The sequence below is a fragment of the Cynocephalus volans genome, chromosome 4 (genome assembly GCF_027409185.1).
Source record: "Cynocephalus volans isolate mCynVol1 chromosome 4, mCynVol1.pri, whole genome shotgun sequence".
NCBI classification, from domain to species: Eukaryota; Metazoa; Chordata; class Mammalia; order Dermoptera; family Cynocephalidae; genus Cynocephalus; species Cynocephalus volans.
The window spans coordinates 26,727,854-26,747,395 of NC_084463.1; the positions used below are offsets into that span (position 1 = coordinate 26,727,854).

General features: G+C 40.1%; 2 protein-coding genes across 4 annotated transcripts in view; one reads left to right on the plus strand and one right to left on the minus strand.

Moving 5' to 3' along the window:
• Window positions 1-8,604: 8,604 nt before the first annotated feature.
• On the plus strand, window positions 8,605-14,236 carry TMEM45B (transmembrane protein 45B). Its single transcript, XM_063095909.1, has 5 exons — window positions 8,605-8,785; window positions 11,216-11,422; window positions 12,255-12,439; window positions 12,953-13,098; window positions 14,125-14,236. Exons 1-5 carry the CDS (start codon window positions 8,605-8,607, stop codon window positions 14,234-14,236), a joined length of 831 nt encoding a protein of 276 aa, XP_062951979.1.
• A 306-nt stretch (window positions 14,237-14,542) lies between these two features.
• Window positions 14,543-19,542, minus strand: part of NFRKB (nuclear factor related to kappaB binding protein) — a 32,905-nt gene continuing 27,905 nt past the window's right edge. For all 3 annotated transcript variants that reach the window (XM_063093103.1, XM_063093104.1, XM_063093102.1), the window contains exons 26-27: window positions 18,965-19,100; window positions 14,543-18,851 (exon numbers count right to left, since the gene is read on the minus strand). In XM_063093103.1, the coding sequence (XP_062949173.1) occupies window positions 18,726-18,851; window positions 18,965-19,100 (262 nt within the window). In that variant the 3' untranslated portion in view covers window positions 14,543-18,725. The remainder of the gene's footprint in view (window positions 18,852-18,964; window positions 19,101-19,542) is intronic.

Below are 19,542 nucleotides of genomic sequence, written 5' to 3' on the forward strand. Positions count from 1 at the left end.
AATTAATTATATCCCTAGTATAAGGGTTAAAAGAAAAAATATTTAAAATTACTATATCTATAATAATTATTTAATGGATATGCAATATAAAAATATATAAACTGTGACATCAAATACATAACATGGGGGGAGCAAACATAGAACTTTTATATGCAATTGACACTGTTATTATCAGCTTAAAATAGACTGTTATACTATGAAATGCTTATGTAAGCTTCATGATAACCGCAAAGTAAAAATCCATAGTAGATACACAAAACATAAAGAGAAAAGAATCAAAGCATACCACTAAAGAAAATCATCAGATCACAAAGGAAGACAGCAAGCAAGAAAGAAAAGAACAAAGGATTTACAAAATGGCCTGAAAACAATTAATGAAATGGAAATAGTACGTCCTTACCTCTCAATAATTACATTGAATATAAATGGATTAAATTCTCCAATCTAAAGACACAGAGTGGCTGAATTGATAAGAAAAAAATGAGACCCAAATGTACTGACTACACAAGACTCGCAACAGCTTTAAGAACACACATAGTCTGAAAGTGAAGGGATAGAAAAAGATATTCCATACCAGTAGAGAGCTGGGGTAGCTATACTTACGTCAGATAAAATAGACTTTAAGTCAAAAATTGCAAAAAGAGAAAAAGAAGATTATTATATAATGATAAAGAGGTCAATTCATCAAGAGGATATAACAATTGTAAACATATATGTACCCAACACTAGAGCACCTAAATATATAAAGCAGATACTAATAAATCTAAAGAGAGAAAAAAACAGCAATACAATAATAGTAGGGGACTTCATACCCCACTTTCAACAATGGATAGATCATACAGACAGAAAAATCAATAAGGAAACATAGGATTTGAATACACTTTAGGCCAAATGGACCTAATAGAAACATACAGAACATTCCATCAAACAGCAGCACAATATACATTCTTCTCAAGTGCACAAGGAACATCCAGGACAAACCATATGTTAGGATACTAAACAAGTCTTAACAAATTTAAGAAGATTAAAATCATATCAAGTATCTTTTCTGACCACAATGGTATGAAACTAGGAATCAATAACAGGTGGAAGACTGGAAAAGTCATGAACATGCCCCTGAACAACCCTTGGATCCAAAATTTTTAATGTCCTGAGACAAATAATAGAAACACAACATATCAAAACTTATAGGATGCAGCAAAAACATCCCTAAGAGAGAAATTTATAGCAATAAATGCCTACATGAACGAAAAAAAGTTCTTTAATATTAGCCTAACTTTATTCCTGAAAGAACTTAGAAAAAGAACAAACTAAGCCCAAATCTAGTATAAGAAAGGAAGTTAAAAAGATCACAGTAGAAATAAATGAAATAGACTCTAAAAAATCAATAGAAAAGATCAAAGAAACTGAGTTGGTTTTTTGAATAAATAAGCAAAACTGACAAACCTTTAGCTAGACTAAGAAAAAAAGAGAAGACTCAAATGAAAAAAAAATCAGAAATAAAAGAGGAAAATTACAACTGATACCACAGAAATACAAAGGATCATAAGAGACTATTATGAATAATTATATGCCAACAAATTGGTTTATGTAGAAAAAAGTAGATAAATTCCTAGAAACATATAACCTACGAAGGCTGAATTATGAAGAGATAGAAAACCTGAACAAACCAATAATGAGTAAGGAGATTGAATCAGTCATTTTAAAATCTCCCATCAAAGAAAAGCCCAGTACCTGATGGCTTCATAGCTGAATTCTACCAAATATTTAAAGAAGAACTAATACCAATCCTTCTCAAACTCTTCCAAAAAATTGAAGAGAAGGGAATACTTCCAAACTCATTTTATGAGGCCAACATAATCCTGACACCAAAGTCAGACAAGGACAATACAAGAAGATTACAAGCCAATATCCTTGATAAACATAGATGCAAAAATCCTCAACAAAATACTAGTAAACCAAATTTAACTGCTCATTAAAAGAATCATGCACCATGATTAACTTGATTTTATCCCTAGGATGTACAGAAGTTTCAACTTATTCAAATTAATAAATGTGATACACCACATTAACAGAGTGAAAAACAAAATTCATATGATCATCTCAATAGATGCAGAAAAAGCACTTGACAAAATTCAACATCCTTTCATTATTAAAAGCTATCAATTAGGTATAGAAGGAATATATCTTAACACAATAATAGCCATTTACAAGCCCATAGCTAACATCATACTCAATGGTGAAAAGTTTAAAGCTGTTCTTCGAAAATCAGGAATAAGACAAGGATGCCTACTCTTGCCACTTTTATTCAACATAGTGTTGGAAGTCCTAGCCAGAGAATTTAGGGAGGGGAAATTATAAAGGAGCAATTAGACATCCAAACTGGACGAAGTTAAATTGTCCCTGTTTGCAGACAAAATGATCTTATATATATAAAAACTCCATCAAAAAACTTTTAGAACTAATAAATAGTAAAGTTTCAGGACACAAAATTAACATGTAAAAATCAGTTGTGTTTCTATATACTACCAGTGAACTATCTGAAAAAAAAGTGTTTTAATCTCATTGACAATAACATCCAAAAAAAAATTCATAGGAATAAATTTAACCAAGAGGTGAAAAATCTGTACACTGAAAACTATAAAACTTTCATTGATGAAAGAAATTGAAGAAGACACAAATAAATGGAAAGATATCCTGTGTTCATGGGTCAGAAGAATCATTGTTGTCAAAATCTCAATATCACCCAAAGTGATCTACAAGTTTAATGCAATTCCTATCAAAATTCCAATTTTTCATAGATATAGAAAAAACAATCCTAAAATTTGTATGGAACCACAAAGACTCCAAATAGCTAAAGCAATCTTAGGAACAGGAAGAATAAAGATGGAGGCATCACACTTTCTGATTTTAAATTATATTACAAAGCTGTAGTAATCAAAACAGTTTAGTACTGGCATAAAAACAGACACATAGACCAAGAGAATAGAATAGAAAGCCCAGAAACAGGCTCACCCGTGTAAGTTTGACTAATCTTCTATAAAGGTTCCAAGAACACACAATGGGAAAAGGATAGTCTCTTCAGTAAACGGTGTTGGGACAATTGGAAATCCACATGCAAAAAACAATGAGGTCTGGCTAGATAGCTCAGTTGATGACAGTGTGGTGTTATAACACCATGGTCAAGGGTTCAAATCCCAGTACTGACCAGCCTCCCAAAACAAACAAACATACAAACAAAAACAATGAAATTGGACTTCTACACCATACACAAAAATCTTACACCATACACAAAAATCTTACACCATACACAAAAATCTTACACCATACACAAAAATCTTACACCATACACAAAAATCAACTCAAAATAGATTAAAGACATAAACATAAGACCTAAAACCAAAAACTCTTAGAAGAAAACATAAGGGGAAGCTCCACAACGTTGGTCTTGGCAATGATTTTTAGATAAGACACCAAAAGCACAGGCAACTAAAGCAAAAATGAACAGATGGGATTGCATCAAATGAAAAAGCTCCTGCACAGCAAAGGGAACAATCAACAGAGTGAAAAGACAAACCACAGAATGGGAGAAAATATTTGCAAATCATGTATGTGATAAGAGGTTAATATCCAAAATATACAAGGAATTCCTACAACTCAAGAGCAAATAACAAATAACCCTATTAATAAACAAGCAAAGGACCTGAATAGACATTTCTCCAAAGACAAATAAATAGTCAACAGGTAAATGAAAAAATGCTAGCTATTGCTAATCATCAGGCAAATGTAAATCAAAGCCCCAATAAGATAGCACGTCACATTTTTTGGATGGCTTTTATCAGAAAGTCAAAGGATAACAAATATTGGCATGGATATGGAAAAAGGGAATACTTGTACACAGTTGATGGGAATGTAAATTGGTATAGACATTATGGATAACAGTGTGGAGGTTCCTTGAAAAATTAAATATGGAACTACTATATGATCAAACAATTCCACTTCTGGGTACATATCCAAAGGAAATAACTGTCTCAAAAAGGTATGTGCACTCCCGTGTTCATTATTCACAGCATTGTTCACAACAGCCAAGATATAGAAACAACCTAAGTGTCCATCAATGAATGAACATATAATAAAAATGTGGTATACATACACAATGAGATATTATTCAGCATTAAAAAAAGAAGTAAATCCTGCCATTTGAGACAACATGGATAATCCTGGAAGACGTCATGCTAACTGACATTATGGTTGCTTCAGACAGCAAAATAAACCCTGCATGATCTCACTTACATGTGAAATCTATAAAAGTCAAACTATGAAAACAGAGAGTAGAACAGTGGTTACCAGGGGTTCAGGGGATGGGGAAAATGGGGAGATGTTGGTCAAAGGGTATAAACTTATATCTATAAGATGAATAATTTCTGGAGACCTAATGTACAGCATGGGAACTATTGTTGATAATAATGTAGTATATACTTGAAATTTACTGAGAGTGGATCTTAAGTATTCTCATCATGAAGAAAAAGAAAAGGTAACTATGTGAGGTGATAGATGTGTGAATTAGCTTGATTATGGCAATCTTTTCACAATGTATATGTATATCAAAATATTGCATTGTATATCTTGAACATATACAATAATTACTTGTCAATTATACCTCAATAATGTTGAGAGAAAATGAGATTAGAGTTTTTCAAATAAACAGGAAGAAATAAAGAGCACTGGAAATGGTAAATATGTGATTAAACATGAAAGAACATACATATATTTTTATTCTTTGAAAAAATATAAAATCGTTTAAAGCAATAATTGCAACACTGTTGTTTTATAACCTAGATTTTATATACATATACAATTTCTGCCTTTTTATTGGAATGGTTAATTTAGCCCACCATATATATATATAGTATATTCATAGTAATGGTTTATTTAGTCCATATATATATGAAGGAGTGGGTAAGAAATGGAGCTATTTTGGGACAAAGTTGCTATATTTTATCAGAATTAAGTTAGTATTAACCTAAAGGAGACTGTGGTAACTTAAAGATGTATACTGTTATCCTTACAGCAAACACTAGAGGAAAATTAAAAATGTAGCTAAGAAAATGAAAAGAGGATTAAGATGGTGTAGTGGATTGAGTTATGTCCCCCCAAAACTCACTAAAGCTTGAATTTTGTCTCCCAAGTTTTGTGTTTTAGAAATTTAGTCCCCACTGTGACTGTTAAGAGGGTGGGAAATCCTATTATGGTAATTGAAAGGTGGAGCCTTGAAGAGGTGATTACATTATAGGACCACTGCCATAGTGAATGGATTAAAAATGGTGATCAGGGGTGTGGTTCTGAGGGCTTTAAGAGAAAAGAGAGGAGAGTCTCTCTTTGCTTCAACCATCTTGCAATGTGAGACCCTTGGGTCACTGTCACCAACACCAGATGGACTTTGGACTTCCCAGCCTCAGTAACTGTAAGCAATAAATTTCATTTCTTTTATAAATCACCCAATTCCATGTATTTTGTTATAATCAACAGAAACCGACTAATATAAATGGTATACTAAAATTATTTGTTCTACAAAGAAGGCAGCAGAAAATGAGGAACAGAAGAACAAAAAATGCACGAGAGACAAACAACAAAGAGCAAAACAATAAATGTAAATATAACCACATCAATAATCACATTTATATGAATGGACTAAATAAACCATTCCAATAAAAAGGTAAAGACTGTCAACCATGCATTCTCATGCAGTTTCAAAGAATCTCCCTTTCATGCATATTTTGGGGAATACTAGAGACATTATTAATAGAAGTAAACCAAGAAAGAAAAATAAATGGCATCCAAGAAACAGGGCGTCCAAAATGTAAAAGGCAAAGGAAATTTGGAAGATGGTGCTAAATGTTCCAGGCTGTCTAGTTAGCTCACTGGGTTACAGCATAGTGCTACCACCACCAAGGTCAAGGGTTCAGATCCCCTTACCGGCCAGCACCAAAAAAAAGTGCTGACTCACTTGAATGATGCTAAATGCATCAGGATAACATACAACCAGTTCAGTTTTGGAACAGGAGGAGAGAAGGCTCTGAAAAAGAGGTCTCCGGGAATAAAATAAAACTGATAGGCTATCTGATGTTAAAATGTCTACAATTTAATTTGATAGACATTTGACAGATCTGTTAGCTCTTTTGTGGAAAAACATAGTGATAGGTCTATAGAAAACTAAACAAATAAAAAACAGGGCAACTGTTAACTCCAGAATAAAACAACAATGTTGAAGAAAACATAACCCATAATATACTACTTGGATCAGCATTTATTCATTCCACAAATATTGAGTGTGGTTAGCTCCATGCTATGGTTGCAATGACAAAATAGATCAAATCTCTGTTTTCAAGGGGTTTACATTTTAGTGGATGGACATAAATACCAAGAGAATATAGAAAGAATCAGTTTGTAATACCAGATAATGATTCATACTTTACAGAAAATTTACAAGTATACATGGATTGAAAAGTATACATGGGGCAGGCCTGCTATTTTACATAGTGAGTAGGGGAATTAAATGACATTTTAACAGGAGACCCGAGTAAAGTGAAGGAGAGAACTGTCGGCATCTGTGGGAACACCATTCTAGAAAGAACAGATAGTGCACAGTCTTGAGGCACAAATGGATTATACTCAACTGTTTGAAGGAATGGAAGTGATCCAATGTGGCAGGGGAAGAATGCTGGGAGAGATCAAAGAGGTGGCCCAGGACTAGATCACATAGGACCTTATTGGGCCAGGTAAGGACTTTGGACTTACAGAGCCATAATAATGAAACTAATGATTAAACAAATGAGTATACTGTAACCATGACAATGAAGAGGTGAAGAGGAGGCAAAGGTTGTTAAGAGAGCACTAGGAAATTGGTAGAGATTGCTCGAACGTGATAAATTAACAAACGGCAGCATGCACAAACTACTAGCGTTATGGAAGTAAATACCAGAGGAAACAGCTGGGACAGTTCAAAGTGGCTTCACTAGGCAAGGGATGGAGCATGGAACTGTTGCATTTCATCATAAGCCTTTAATGCTATTTCATTTTTTGAAAACTATAAGCATTTTTTTTAAACCTGTGGAAGTTCTTGATGAAGGATGGGACCCTCAACTGTCAGTGTGTAAGAAGTGAAACAGCCCTGACAATCTAGCCAGCGATTGAACGATGGATCAATGCACAGGGTTGGAATAGGCTGTGCAGATCATAGCGGTCTTTTCTAGCTCACTCTGTCTGTTTGGTGTTGCTGTAACAGAATACCACAGCCTGGGTAATTTTTAAAGAGCAGAAATTCATTTCTCACAGTGCTGGAGGCTAGGAAGTCCAAGACCGAGGTGCTGGCATCTGGTGTCTGGTGAGGGCTGCATCCTCACATGGCAGAAGGAGGAAGGGCAAAAAAGGGGAACCAAGTCCCTCTGCCAAGCTCCTTTGTAAGGACACCTCATCTTACTCATGAGGGAGGAGCTTTCATGGCCTAATCACCTCTTAAAGTCCCCTCCTTTTAATACTATCACATTGGCAGCACCTGAATTTTGGAGGGGACACATTCAGACTATAACAATCATCAACAACTGCTATTTTTCTCCCACCCTACATATTCTTTAAGTCACCTCCCAGGCCACAGGAGAAAATAATCATTTTTCTTCTGAACAAATACTAACAGACATAATTTTGATCCTATAGTCTCATGCTTCTGTATATGGAATAAAAGCAATTCATGCCTGAAATCTTTTTTAGAATTAGGTGATGGTTATATAATTATTTTGATTTTTACAAAATTTGAGTCATAGTGACCATATTCATTTGCATTCAAGTGCCACACCAAGACTCTTATTTTTTAAATTATTTTCAAATTAGATGAAATGGTATCATACTTCCATTTGTATACCTCTAATTATGGTGAGATTTATTATTAATTTGTATTATTTTTTGAATCATTTGTTCATGTCTTTTGCCCATCCTTCTTGGTCTTTTCTAATTAATTTGTAAAGGCTCTCTAATGTAATAGCAATTTACCATATAGCTGCTATGCACATTTTTTCTGATTTGTTGTTTGCCTTTTGATGTTGTTGATATTAAAAATGCTTATGTAGTTGATTGTTTTGGGGTTTTTTTTTTTTTAGTTCCCTCCTTTACATTTATGCTTAGAAAGTTTTCTCTACTCTGAGATCAATAAATATTTACCTATCCTCCTCTTTCCCCACACCAGTGTTTTTATTTTACCCACATTCTAAAAGCCTTACGGCCAGTGGTATTCTCTTAGTCATTTAACTCACTTAACAGACAACACTTCAGTGATATAACATACAGGCTTTATTTTGTATAAGAATGAGGCTGGCTGGTTAACTCGGTTAGAGCACAGCCTTATAACACCAAGGGCACCAAGTTTGGATCCCCATACTGACCAGCCACCACAAACAAAACAAAGAATGAGTTGTTCCTTCTTAATGTGGCTTATAATTTGGAATCCTTGGGTATGTATTGTGTTTCCTGCCAAAAATATACATTTATATGTTTTCTTCACTCAGCCACCTAACAGATGTCCCCTAATTTTTTAGGTGTCCTAAAACCCTGATGGCGAACTTCAAGGGCCACGCTCTCCCAGGGAGTTTCTTCTTGATAGTTGGATTATGGTGGTCCGTGAAGTACCCATTGAAGTACTTTCACCAAAAGGGGAAGAAGAGCCGACTGAATCATCATCACCAGCGTCTTGAGATCATTGAAGCTGCAATCAGGACTTTGTTTTCAGTCACTGGTAAGAGCGAGCTCGTTTGGTCCAGGAAAACGAGCTGGAGTTTTGGTCACACCCAAAACTTTAATCTCCTTTTTGGGCTCTGTGAGACAGATGTTTCCACTGGCAGAGATAACAGGACAAGGATTTCCAGTTGGCCAGTAGGCTGTTTTATCATAATACCCATTATGTGCAGCACTTTATAATATTAATAGCTAATAGCATCTTATATCATAGTGCACTATGAAAAACTATCAAACTATATTTTTTTGCCCTATGAGGACATAGGTATAAAAAGTCATAGGCACAGAACACACACTGTATGAAAAAATATAACACAAATTAGAAAAAAGAACAAATTAAAATAGATTAGACTCATGTGCCTGAGTTATAATACAGTAAACAGAGTTTAGAGTTTTAGAAAAATCGTCTCCTTTTCTCAATTGTCTCTAGAGTCTCAAAGCAGTTAACACCCAACTCATTGGCTTACCCCCCATCCTCAAATCTGCAGCAGTTACAGAGAGGGGGAGTTTATGCTGGAAGGATAGTAAGACGGGCAGTGGTAGAGAACAAAGCCAGGAGAGAGCTGTTGGAGAGATTTTCCTTTACTGCCCACTTCTTACAATATCCACCCCTTCCACTGTTACTTGTCACCCACTCCACTCCACTGGTGGCCCTCAAGGAACAAGCAGTGGCTACAGTCGTAAGTGGGCTTCCTCAGGATCAGCCCGACACATGGGCAGTGAGGGATCTTACTCTGCAGCTGCATTCTGCCACTTGTCATCTTCAGCAGGTTTCTCAGGAGGGAACGAAGCAACAGCAGCAGCTTCTCTTGGAGTAGGCAAAGCTTCCGGGGTTCTGTTTGCCTAGTCCAGCTGAGCTTTCCCACTCACCAGCCACTCAGGAATCTTTCTGGAGCTGAGAAGTGACAGGTTAAAATGGAAAGCATCAACTTTGCCTAAATAAAGCTAGAAAAATATCTGGCCTCTCAGCTGGGTGAAAATAATACTCACTCAACAGCTATCCCTTGAGCTTCTATCACGTAACAGAAACTCACTATTCTAGATACTGGGGACACCATGGGAACCAAGCATGGTCCCTGCTGTCAGAGCTTCCACCCTAGTGTCACTGGGACTTTTCCTGAGTCATTTTCACCAACTCCCTGATCCTTTATACATGAATTCAGAAAGGGGTTGGTTTGAGAAACAGATGTTTAGGGAATAGGGTCCAGAATGTTGTCATGGAGGATGTCTTCTCAGCTTCCCCAAGAACGTTATGGACACCAGGCATGATGGCAAACCTTCTGCCTTTCAAATTGGTGATAGAAGTAGAAGGGTAAGAACAGAGCGCTCCCCTGTGGCACAGCTTCATCTGTTTTCTGGCCAGTCTGTAAAGCTTGCCTCTCCTAAGATACAGAATGGCCGGAAGCACACTGAGGGGCCTGCACCTTCTCCTAGTGTTTTGTTTTTGTTTTTAATGTTTTGTTTTTATTGGTTATGAATATTCTTGGAGTACAAAGCAAATTGTCACCACTCATGCCTAAGATGTGATGGCCCGGTCCATACGGGCAGCATGTCCATTACCACAAATTGTGATTATACCCCATGTCCCCCACCCAATTATCCCCCTTTCCCCACTCCACTTTGTATCCCTAGGTATGTTCTCTCCTTCTGCAAGCTTGGAGAAATTTTTGTTGAGTGAAATAAGCAAAGCACAGAGGGATAAATACCATATGTACTCACTCATAAGAGGGAGCTAAGAGATGAAGGAAAGACCACAATGGTGCATTGGACTTGCAGAGGGATCTCCCAGTATTTTAAACACAGAGCTGGAAGGAAGCCAGAGCTCACAGGGCCCGTGTCTAGCGAAGGCCCTCACCTGATGTCTGCCCTGGCACACACCTGGGAGCTGAGTCCCATTCTTAGGCGTGTACAGGTGTCTTCATCACCAGCATGTCTCTGCTTGGATTCTATTTTCCACCTAATGGTTTCTTCCTGGGGTTTCTTTCACTGCTCACTTGGCAGGGGAGCCCAGATTAGTGTATCATCTACACTCTCACTTAAGTGATGATACCTTGCTTTCATTTCTGCTACTGGACAAATCGCCAGGGACCTGTGTGTGGCTGCACTTCTGTTGCTTCTTTCCCGGCCCCCAACCCCCTAAAAGGAACAAAGGCAAGATGTCTACACAGGTTACTCAGCACTCTATTTTATACTGAAGTAGCTGCACCTGTGGCAGCAAAGTTGGTCTGCTGACCCGTAAGGCCACTGTCACCCATATCTTGACTTCGTTCGTACCTTTGGGTTCATTTTCACTGTCTCCTATTTGTCTTGGAACTACTCTTGCCTTAATTTCCACTCATTTTTTAACGTTTACTCGTAGGTATTTGTGGGGCACAGTGAGTTGTTCCAATGCATGCATGCATATCCTGCGCTCCATCTCATTTCCCTGCAGGGATCCTGGCAGAGCAGTTTGTTCCAGATGGACCCCATCTGCACCTCTACCATGAAAACCACTGGATGAAGTTAATGAATTGGCAGCACAGCACCATGTACCTGTTCTTCGCTGTCTCAGGAATCGTTGATATGCTCACCTATCTGGTCACCCACATTCCTTTGGGGATAGACAAACTGGTTATGGCTGTGTCGATATTCACTGAAGGTAACTTAGTGGAACAGATGGAGGAAAAGAAGAGAGACTGACAAGTTGTATTATGAGGAATCAGAGTATGAAAGACCAGAAATATATAACAACCTTCCCCAGAAAATTCAAATCTCTGGACTTCCAAAAGCTAAGTAGGACTCAGTCCTATGCTCTGGGTGGTCCAGATGACATATTCCATAAAGCAGCCCATGAAAGCTTGAGGCTTTTAGGCAGTTCCCAAGCCCTCTGCTGCCAGCACCCCCTGCTCATGCATGTGCACACACACTCTGAGGCGGGGAGGGAAGGTGTGCACATGTACATGCATACATATAAAAAGTCCCAAAACTGGTTGAATGCCACAATGCAGGAAAGAGAAACTGCATGCCACCCCTCACCCTGGGGCTACTGTCTTGCCTCCATCACAAATCTCAAGAGACCCACCCAGCTGCTGAGAGCTCTCCCAATGACTCGCATTAACTGGGGTATGAAAGAATCCAACCACCTTACTTCTGGACCTCCCAGAAAGTGTTGAAAAAAGAAAGTTGAACAAGGGCAGTGCTGAAGTTCAGTACACACATATGTGATTTGTTACCAATCAGCAACATGTTCCTACACATCCTGAATTGAATCCGACCATGGATTCTGTATTTACATTCTTTGCTGCTTATACTCAAACTTGATCTGCATGTTTGTTGCCTGTAAAGCTAGGTAAACTGACTTCCTAAATGCTGAAGAACCTAGTTTTGAGACAAGTGTGGGAGGAAATTCCAATAATGGGATAAGTCCAGAGTGTCTCCTCTGAAGTAGGAAAAAAGCACATCTCTGATGGCTGTCATTTGGTTTGCGGCAGGTTTTCTCTTCTACTACCACGTTCATAACCGACCGCCACTGGACCAGCACATCCACTCTCTCCTGCTGTTTGCTCTGTTTGGAGGGAGTGCCAGTGTCGCCCTAGAGGTGATCTTCCGGGACAATATTGTGCTGGAACTTTTCCGAACCAGTCTCGCCATTCTTCAAGGAACCTGGTTCTGGCAGGTGATTATTCACATCAGTGCTCCTTGCATAGTCTGACTGAAGAGCACATTGAGCATGTCCAGAAGAGGTCCTGAGGGGAACATGTTGCTGGAAATGGCAGCACCACTGTACCACCCTTCTCCCCACGCCCACCCTTTGACCTGTGTAATTTTATCCATTAATATCCTGCTGATACATTAACAAGCAAAAATCTAGGGAACATATACAGTGAGCAGATAAAGTTATTTCCCAAGCTGCCCTCCCCAGTGGAAGCACTGAGACCTTTTACAGGCTCCACTTCCTAAATTGCTCACTCTGAAATGTGGGCCCTGCAGTTTTGTTTTTAAATGAGCCTATAGTAAAACCAAAATTAACTTAAAGCAGTCTTCCTGTGTGGAAAGGCCTTCCTATGCTAATGGCAGTGCGGGAACTGTGAGGTAGTGGGAAAGTACGAGACACAGTTGGCCTCAGGGAGGCGGCTAGGTCACTTCTCAAGACAACTAACCGTAAGACCAACTTTGTATTACCCACCAGATTGGGTTTGTGCTGTTTCCACCTTTTGGAACCCCTGAATGGGACCAGGAAGATGAGGCAAACATCATGTTCGTCACCATGTGCTTCTGCTGGCACTACTTGGTTGCCATCTGCATTGTGGCCACCAACTACGCTCTTGTCTACTGGTATGTTTGAACGATGACTCGCTTTTTCCTACCTAACCCCTAAGCAGTACTGATTACCTTCCACCACTTAATGATCGCCAACTATGCCAATTTCCCTGCAAGGTATTCTGCACCCGCAGGGGAAGAATCACTACTCTTTTTTGCAAATGATCATGAGGTTTTGCAAAATTAAAGGACCTGTCTGGGTCATAGTAGCCTAATCATTTCAAATGCAGTTCTGACAGATTTTAAGCCTTCGGTGTTATGGGGAAAGTTCTGCATTAGTAATCAGTACTGGGTTTAGTCCCTGCTGTCACTGGTTCACTGTGGCCCCAGCACCTTATTTCTGGACCTGCCCTGCCTACTTCCCACAGAGGTGACAATCAAAAAATACGCCAGAGCAGAAAGTGCTCTTTAGAGGTATACAGATTAATAGCTATGAATTCCTATGCACGTGCTGTGATACAGGCACTTCGGAAAGTTTACACTCTATCATCCCACTTCACCCTCACAGTTTTATAAAGTTTGTACTGTTATCTCTTATAGATGGGGAAACTAAGGCTTCAAAAGGCTGAGTAACTTGCCCAAGGTCATCCAACTAGTAAATGGCAGAGCCCTGGTCTTAACCACAATGCAAGGGTAACTTTTAAGCATATGGTATTACCAGCTCTATTGCTGTTGAGCTGTCCCTATGTTTCTCTCTAGGTCCTTATTTCCCTAGACCTAAAGCAGATACAATTCACTCACAAAAAGACCAAATAGAAGGGAACTCAAGCCAGTTTCTTTGAGTTCTACTGCCCAGTAAGTGAAACTAAACTGGAAGAGACCTAAGTTGCCTCAATAGCAACATTCAGTAATTTTAACCACAAGCCTCTACCTACTGATGAATAAAATACTGTCTGAGAACTCAGATATGCAAACATTCAATCACAATATCTGTTAGAGACATAAAAGAAAATGCTTTAAGAACCAGCAGATGCCTTCACATCCTTGGGTGAAGGAGTAAGAGAATTTTTCTGGCTCACTGGCTCTTATCCTCTGTTACAGCCTTTTGAGTCGGTTGAAGACACATGGAGGAGGAGAAATCATTGGGATTCAGAAGCTGAAGTCGGATGACACTTACCAGACTGCCCTCTTGAGTGGCTCAGATGAGGAATGAGGTCAGGCCATGGAGAGGGCAGAGAAGCCCCTTCCTGTGGAGCCTGAAAAGCTGGAGCAAACGTAGCATATCCCCTCCATTGCTGTGCTTGCTTTGGTCTGCTCTTAAGGTTCTATACATTTGTACCACCTCATTTAATACAAAGTTGGAGGTTCTAAATCAGGAACCTCCACCAAAGTTGGTGTTCAGTGTATCTCGCTATATGGATATCTGAACATAACAATTTAAAGTCTGTGCTGGTGTAGTATCCTTCACAGAGAAAAATGAAGTAATACCTGTAAGCAGCAACCATTTGTCCTAGTGTAAAGAGAAATTAAGACCCTGAAAACCATAAAACAGGAAGTGGTTTCATAAGTAAATCCAGAATATAAATCCAGCAAGAGAATTTACTGCTTCTGATAACAAACCCCTTCTTCTCTCAAGAAAGCAGGTACTTTATTACCAGAAAGATATCAGAATGTAAGTGAATGATGCCTTTATTTTTGAGAAAACAATTCTAACTTATATACTTTTTAAAAGTAAAATAATCTGCAAGCTTTTGTATTTTAAATATTACTTGTTAAAACATTTCCTAACTAATCACACTAGAATACTGCAATACTGCGTTGATAAGTGACAAAATTAGACCAAAGGTGGTTTTTTGGTTTTTTTTTTTCAGTCAGGAAGCTAGTGACCCAGGTGAGAGTTGAAACTCAGATGTTCTGACTCCTCAGAGTTACCCTAACAGATGATCTGAGAAGAAATCTGTATAATGGGGTTGAGAGAAAAATGTCAGGTTATGGGAAAGCCTTGCATTGTAATGTAGCTGAGAGCAACGGATATAAATCTTACAAAGAATATGAATTCTGAATTAGTAATATAAAATCCTGATACTCTAGTCTTGGTTCTGGAACTGTTTGGTTTTTGTTTGTTTTTTAACTTCCTTCAACAAATATCTCTTAAACACTATGCACCAACACTGAAATGGTTGTAAGGATTAGAGATTGTGTTTCCAGCAAGGAGTTTACAGTCCTATGGGAGAGACATGCAGACAGTTGTATACAATGTGATGGGCACTGTGGGAGGTGAGACAGAAAGGGGACTGGAGAAATGGGGAGCTTGCCCGTTCCAAATGTGCCGAAAAAGTACATTCCAGCAGAGGGAGTAGTAGGCACAAAGACAGTGAACGCAGCAAAGAACATGGAGAGTCAAATACATGAAGTTCTATAAACTGACAGAAGTGAGTTAGGACACAGTTGAAGGGTCTCAGGGATCAAATTATACCCTTCATTTGCATAGCATTTTTCAGACTCTGAGACACACTCTACCTCATGCAGTTCCCATAACCGCCTATGATCCAAGTGCGGAAGGTCCTTCTGAGAAGCCGGTCAGCCGGGGGTCACACATCTGCTACGTGGCAGAACCGGTCTTCAGCATCACTCAAAAACCCAGCGCCTCCCTCACCACTGCACCTTGCTACATCACACACGCACTGCAGGAGAGACTACTTACATGCACCATGTGCTCTTTGGGAGGAATGCTGTGCTTGGGTGAAAGGTAACCTCCCATGGTTGGCCAGCCTTTCAGAGCTGAAGTCACAGCTTAGCAATTTCAAATGAGCCACTAAAAGCAGTGATTTGTTATTAGAGAAGAGAACTCCCTTTCAGGATCCACCTTGGTTTGCTGGCTGAATAAGAATGCAAACGTTCATTCGACAAGAAATGGAGGACCTATCACTGGCAGTTAATATGTGTTCTCTCCCTGGGGGCTGGAGGTAGTAGGAAGAAGGAAACTATTCAGTTTTACTTTCATAGAAAAGATCTCTATTTGAGATTTTTTTTCTTTAAAGCAGAATACTTTAAGGTTGTCTTTTCTACAGAGTGAGGGGTTGAGGTGTGAAGATCGGATATAAAATATAAAAATTTATTTTGAATCCCTTTAGATAGCATGGTTTAGGAGACCTCCATGAAGTGCTCAACCCTCTTGTAAACATTCTTAAATGTGGCATTAAAGTAAAAACTGATCACAGTGCTATTCACCAAATCCCACCTCAAATACACCGTCTGAATAATTTTACCAAGCTGTCAACCAGAGGCTCAGGGGCTCAATGGCTGCCACCAGAAGTTCTTCTGGAATGGCTCCCCACAAAACACATGCCACAGCTACCCCTTCTCCAGGAGACCCTGAGGTCAGCATCCAAAGGAAGCAAACATGGTGCAAATCTGGTGCTGTCACTGTGAACGCCTTCAGTGGGGGTCTCCATTCTACATCATTCCGCTGACAGGCTAGGTAGTACCACAATTATACTCACCAGGGAGTCAACCCCACCACCCACCAAAAGCAGACCCATACCTCACAGCCCTGCTCTCCAGGACGTGCACATCTGCGTGCCCAAAGGAGACAGGCAAAGGCAGGGAACTTCAGGAAATCAAAGTGCAGGGTGGGGCTGAGGCTGAAGAACAGAGCTACTTTTATACAATCATTTGTTAAGTAAATTCAGAAGAGGCTTACTTTTAACCAGCAATGAATACCTCAGAAAGGATCTCTCAAATTCTTAACTTTTTCTCATTTAGAAACTGTCACATGGCTTTGCGGGGAAACATGACTCTTGGAAATAACACTGATATGCAAATACCAAAGCATTATAAAGCACAGATGCACTCTCCTTTCCTCTCTCTGCAGCCCCAACCCTTACCCCCACCAGTTGGGCCTGTGCCAGTCCTCTCCGCACCCCTCCAGAGCTCACCCTTACCTCAGCTTACTCCACACCTCCTGACTCAGGCTGTCCCCAGGGACATCACAGCCACCCTCCCCTTAGGAAGGAAGCAGAGGGAACCTGACTTATAATCAGAAGGCTGGATTTATCCCTTGGTTCTCTTTAACTTTCAACTCAGCCTCGCATCTTCTCACAGATACAGGGGGATCACATCTGTTTTACAGAATTGCTTAAGAATTAAATGAAATGTCTGTAAAACCACTGTATAACCAATAAGCTGTTCTAACCCTTCTCTGCTCCTCTGCAACCTGCCTAACCACCCAACTCCAAACTAGGCCATTCCATTCAGTGCCCTCCAGCTCTTCTTCCACACCTAGAACCCACAAAAGATCATCACTAAATGTCCACAAATTAGATACATTTTCAATAATTTGGATACTTTTTAAGAGAGAAAGGGAAGCCCTGTCACTACAGAAAAAGCTTCACCCCGCCCCGCCCCAAGACAAAATAGACATATATTGTTAACAACCAGTGCTTTAATTACTTACTACATTTTAAAATACCATTGTGAGCTCACCCTGTAGCTGACAGAGGCTGAGAAGTGTGAAATGGCTAGGATTAAATGACTTGCAAATCCAGATCTACCTCTTTTGTGGTTGGTACTGCCAGGCAGACAGATCCCTGTCCCTGCACACCCCACTCTTCTCCTGCCATCTCCACTATGGAGCAGGAGTCAGCAAACCTTTTCTTAAAGGGCCATAAAAGAAATAGTTTAGGCTTGAGGACCATACTGTCCTTATGGCAACCGCTCAAGTCTACCTTCTGATAACCTATCCTTCTGCAGGCAGAGATAATACATAAACAAATGCGTCTGGGCTGTTCCAGTAAAACTTTATTTACAAAAACAGGTGACCAGACCCAAGGGCCCAGTTATGATTCCTACTCTGGAGCAAAACAAAATGTATAATCTCTGAACTGCAACAAAGTCTGTGCTGCAAAAGCAGCATCTCTGCTATCATCTTGCTACTCTTGTCCACCAGCCCCGGACTTGCCTGTGAACCTGCTTCCTGAGAAGAACGAAGTCAGCAGGTGAAGGCATGGACCATAATCAAGATCCAACACCCCATCTTTCAGAGGCACTGCCAAACTAGTCCCATTTCAGGGAATCCACACCACCTTCATATGTTTTTTCCCCATCTTATAGCCTCTCGATTACTATGTAGATATCAAGTCAGCCACCGATTCACTAAGATTCTTGCTATTCGCTCATTCTGGTCAAAAGAATAAGTAACGAGTTTACAGGGGCTAAAGCCAGGTTGCTATTTGATAAGGATGTACAATAGGTTCTTTAAAAAAATAAGTTACATAAAATTTTCTGGACACAAAACTCATATCCATACCACTAGTCACGGAGAAGACCAGAAGCTAAAAACACAATCCTCATATACAGCAAGGCTTATTCACTGTGCACTCTGCAACCAAGAAGCTGTCCCTGGGTGTCTCAATCTTGGGAGAGAACTCTGGCTCGTATGACATAACTGTGACCTCCCACAATTTCAACAGAATCTTCTCCTGGATTAGCACAAAGCAGACCTTGAAACCGTGGAATAAACCTTTCTCAGGATGCTCCACTGTGGAGCGTGGCAGCAGAATTCAGGCCACTGTTGTCACCAACCCCCTCCCGGCCTGCCTTAGACAAGCTTAGAGGAATGATGCAACCTCCCTGCTCCCTTCCTTTCAGCTAGAGGGACAGACCAGGTCTGGTCTTTCGTGGAAGCCATCTCACTCTCCTAATCACTGTTGTTCAGGTGCCTGTTTAGGAGATGGAGCCGTGGTGACAACAACAGTGGAGACCGCCTTGGAGGAACCAGAAGCGGTTCCTTGTTGGAGATGGGATGTGGGGACAGTCTGGATGCGCACCTGTTTGCAAAGAGAGAATGTCTGGTCAGCAGATTTCAAGTGGGCTCATTAGTTAAGAACAACAAAGGAAACAGAGAAGCCTGATATGGCCAAGAGTTTGCCTTAGACCTTACCTGTGCAGCCTGACCTTGTTGCTGAAGCTGCTGCAACTGCTGGGCAGTAAGGAAACTAACAGGCTTATTGCCAGCAATGAGCTTAGTACCTGCTGGCATGGTCGTAAGGATGATATTGCGGCCCAACCCGCTAAGGCTGTGGAGGGAAAGCAGGAGTAAGGTATAACAATATTATGGGATATTCTCCCTGGCCCAAATTCAGGCAGTGCTCTGAAAGGCAACAGGGAGGTCTGGTGCCCAGTAAAAATTCCAGCATTCTGGACCGAAATGGAAACCACCTGCTGATACTACCTTTCTTCCAGCTTCTATGCTTCCCATGGTGGGAGGAAAGACAGAGCACAGAAGTCCCCCGGTGCTCTGGATAAAAGGGCCCTAGGCTCCACACCCTGACCAGCAAAAGTAATGAACACACCCCAGACAGGTATGTGCTCCTGGCAAGAAACTCTCCCCCGAGTAGCCTTGGCACACAAGCAGCCCTGATACTGCCAGACTGATTTCACCATGTCCTTTGCCACCATTTCAGTCAGGGCCACAGGAAGCCCTCATCCTCTGAACTGTTTTAGGTTCAGTGCTCAAAT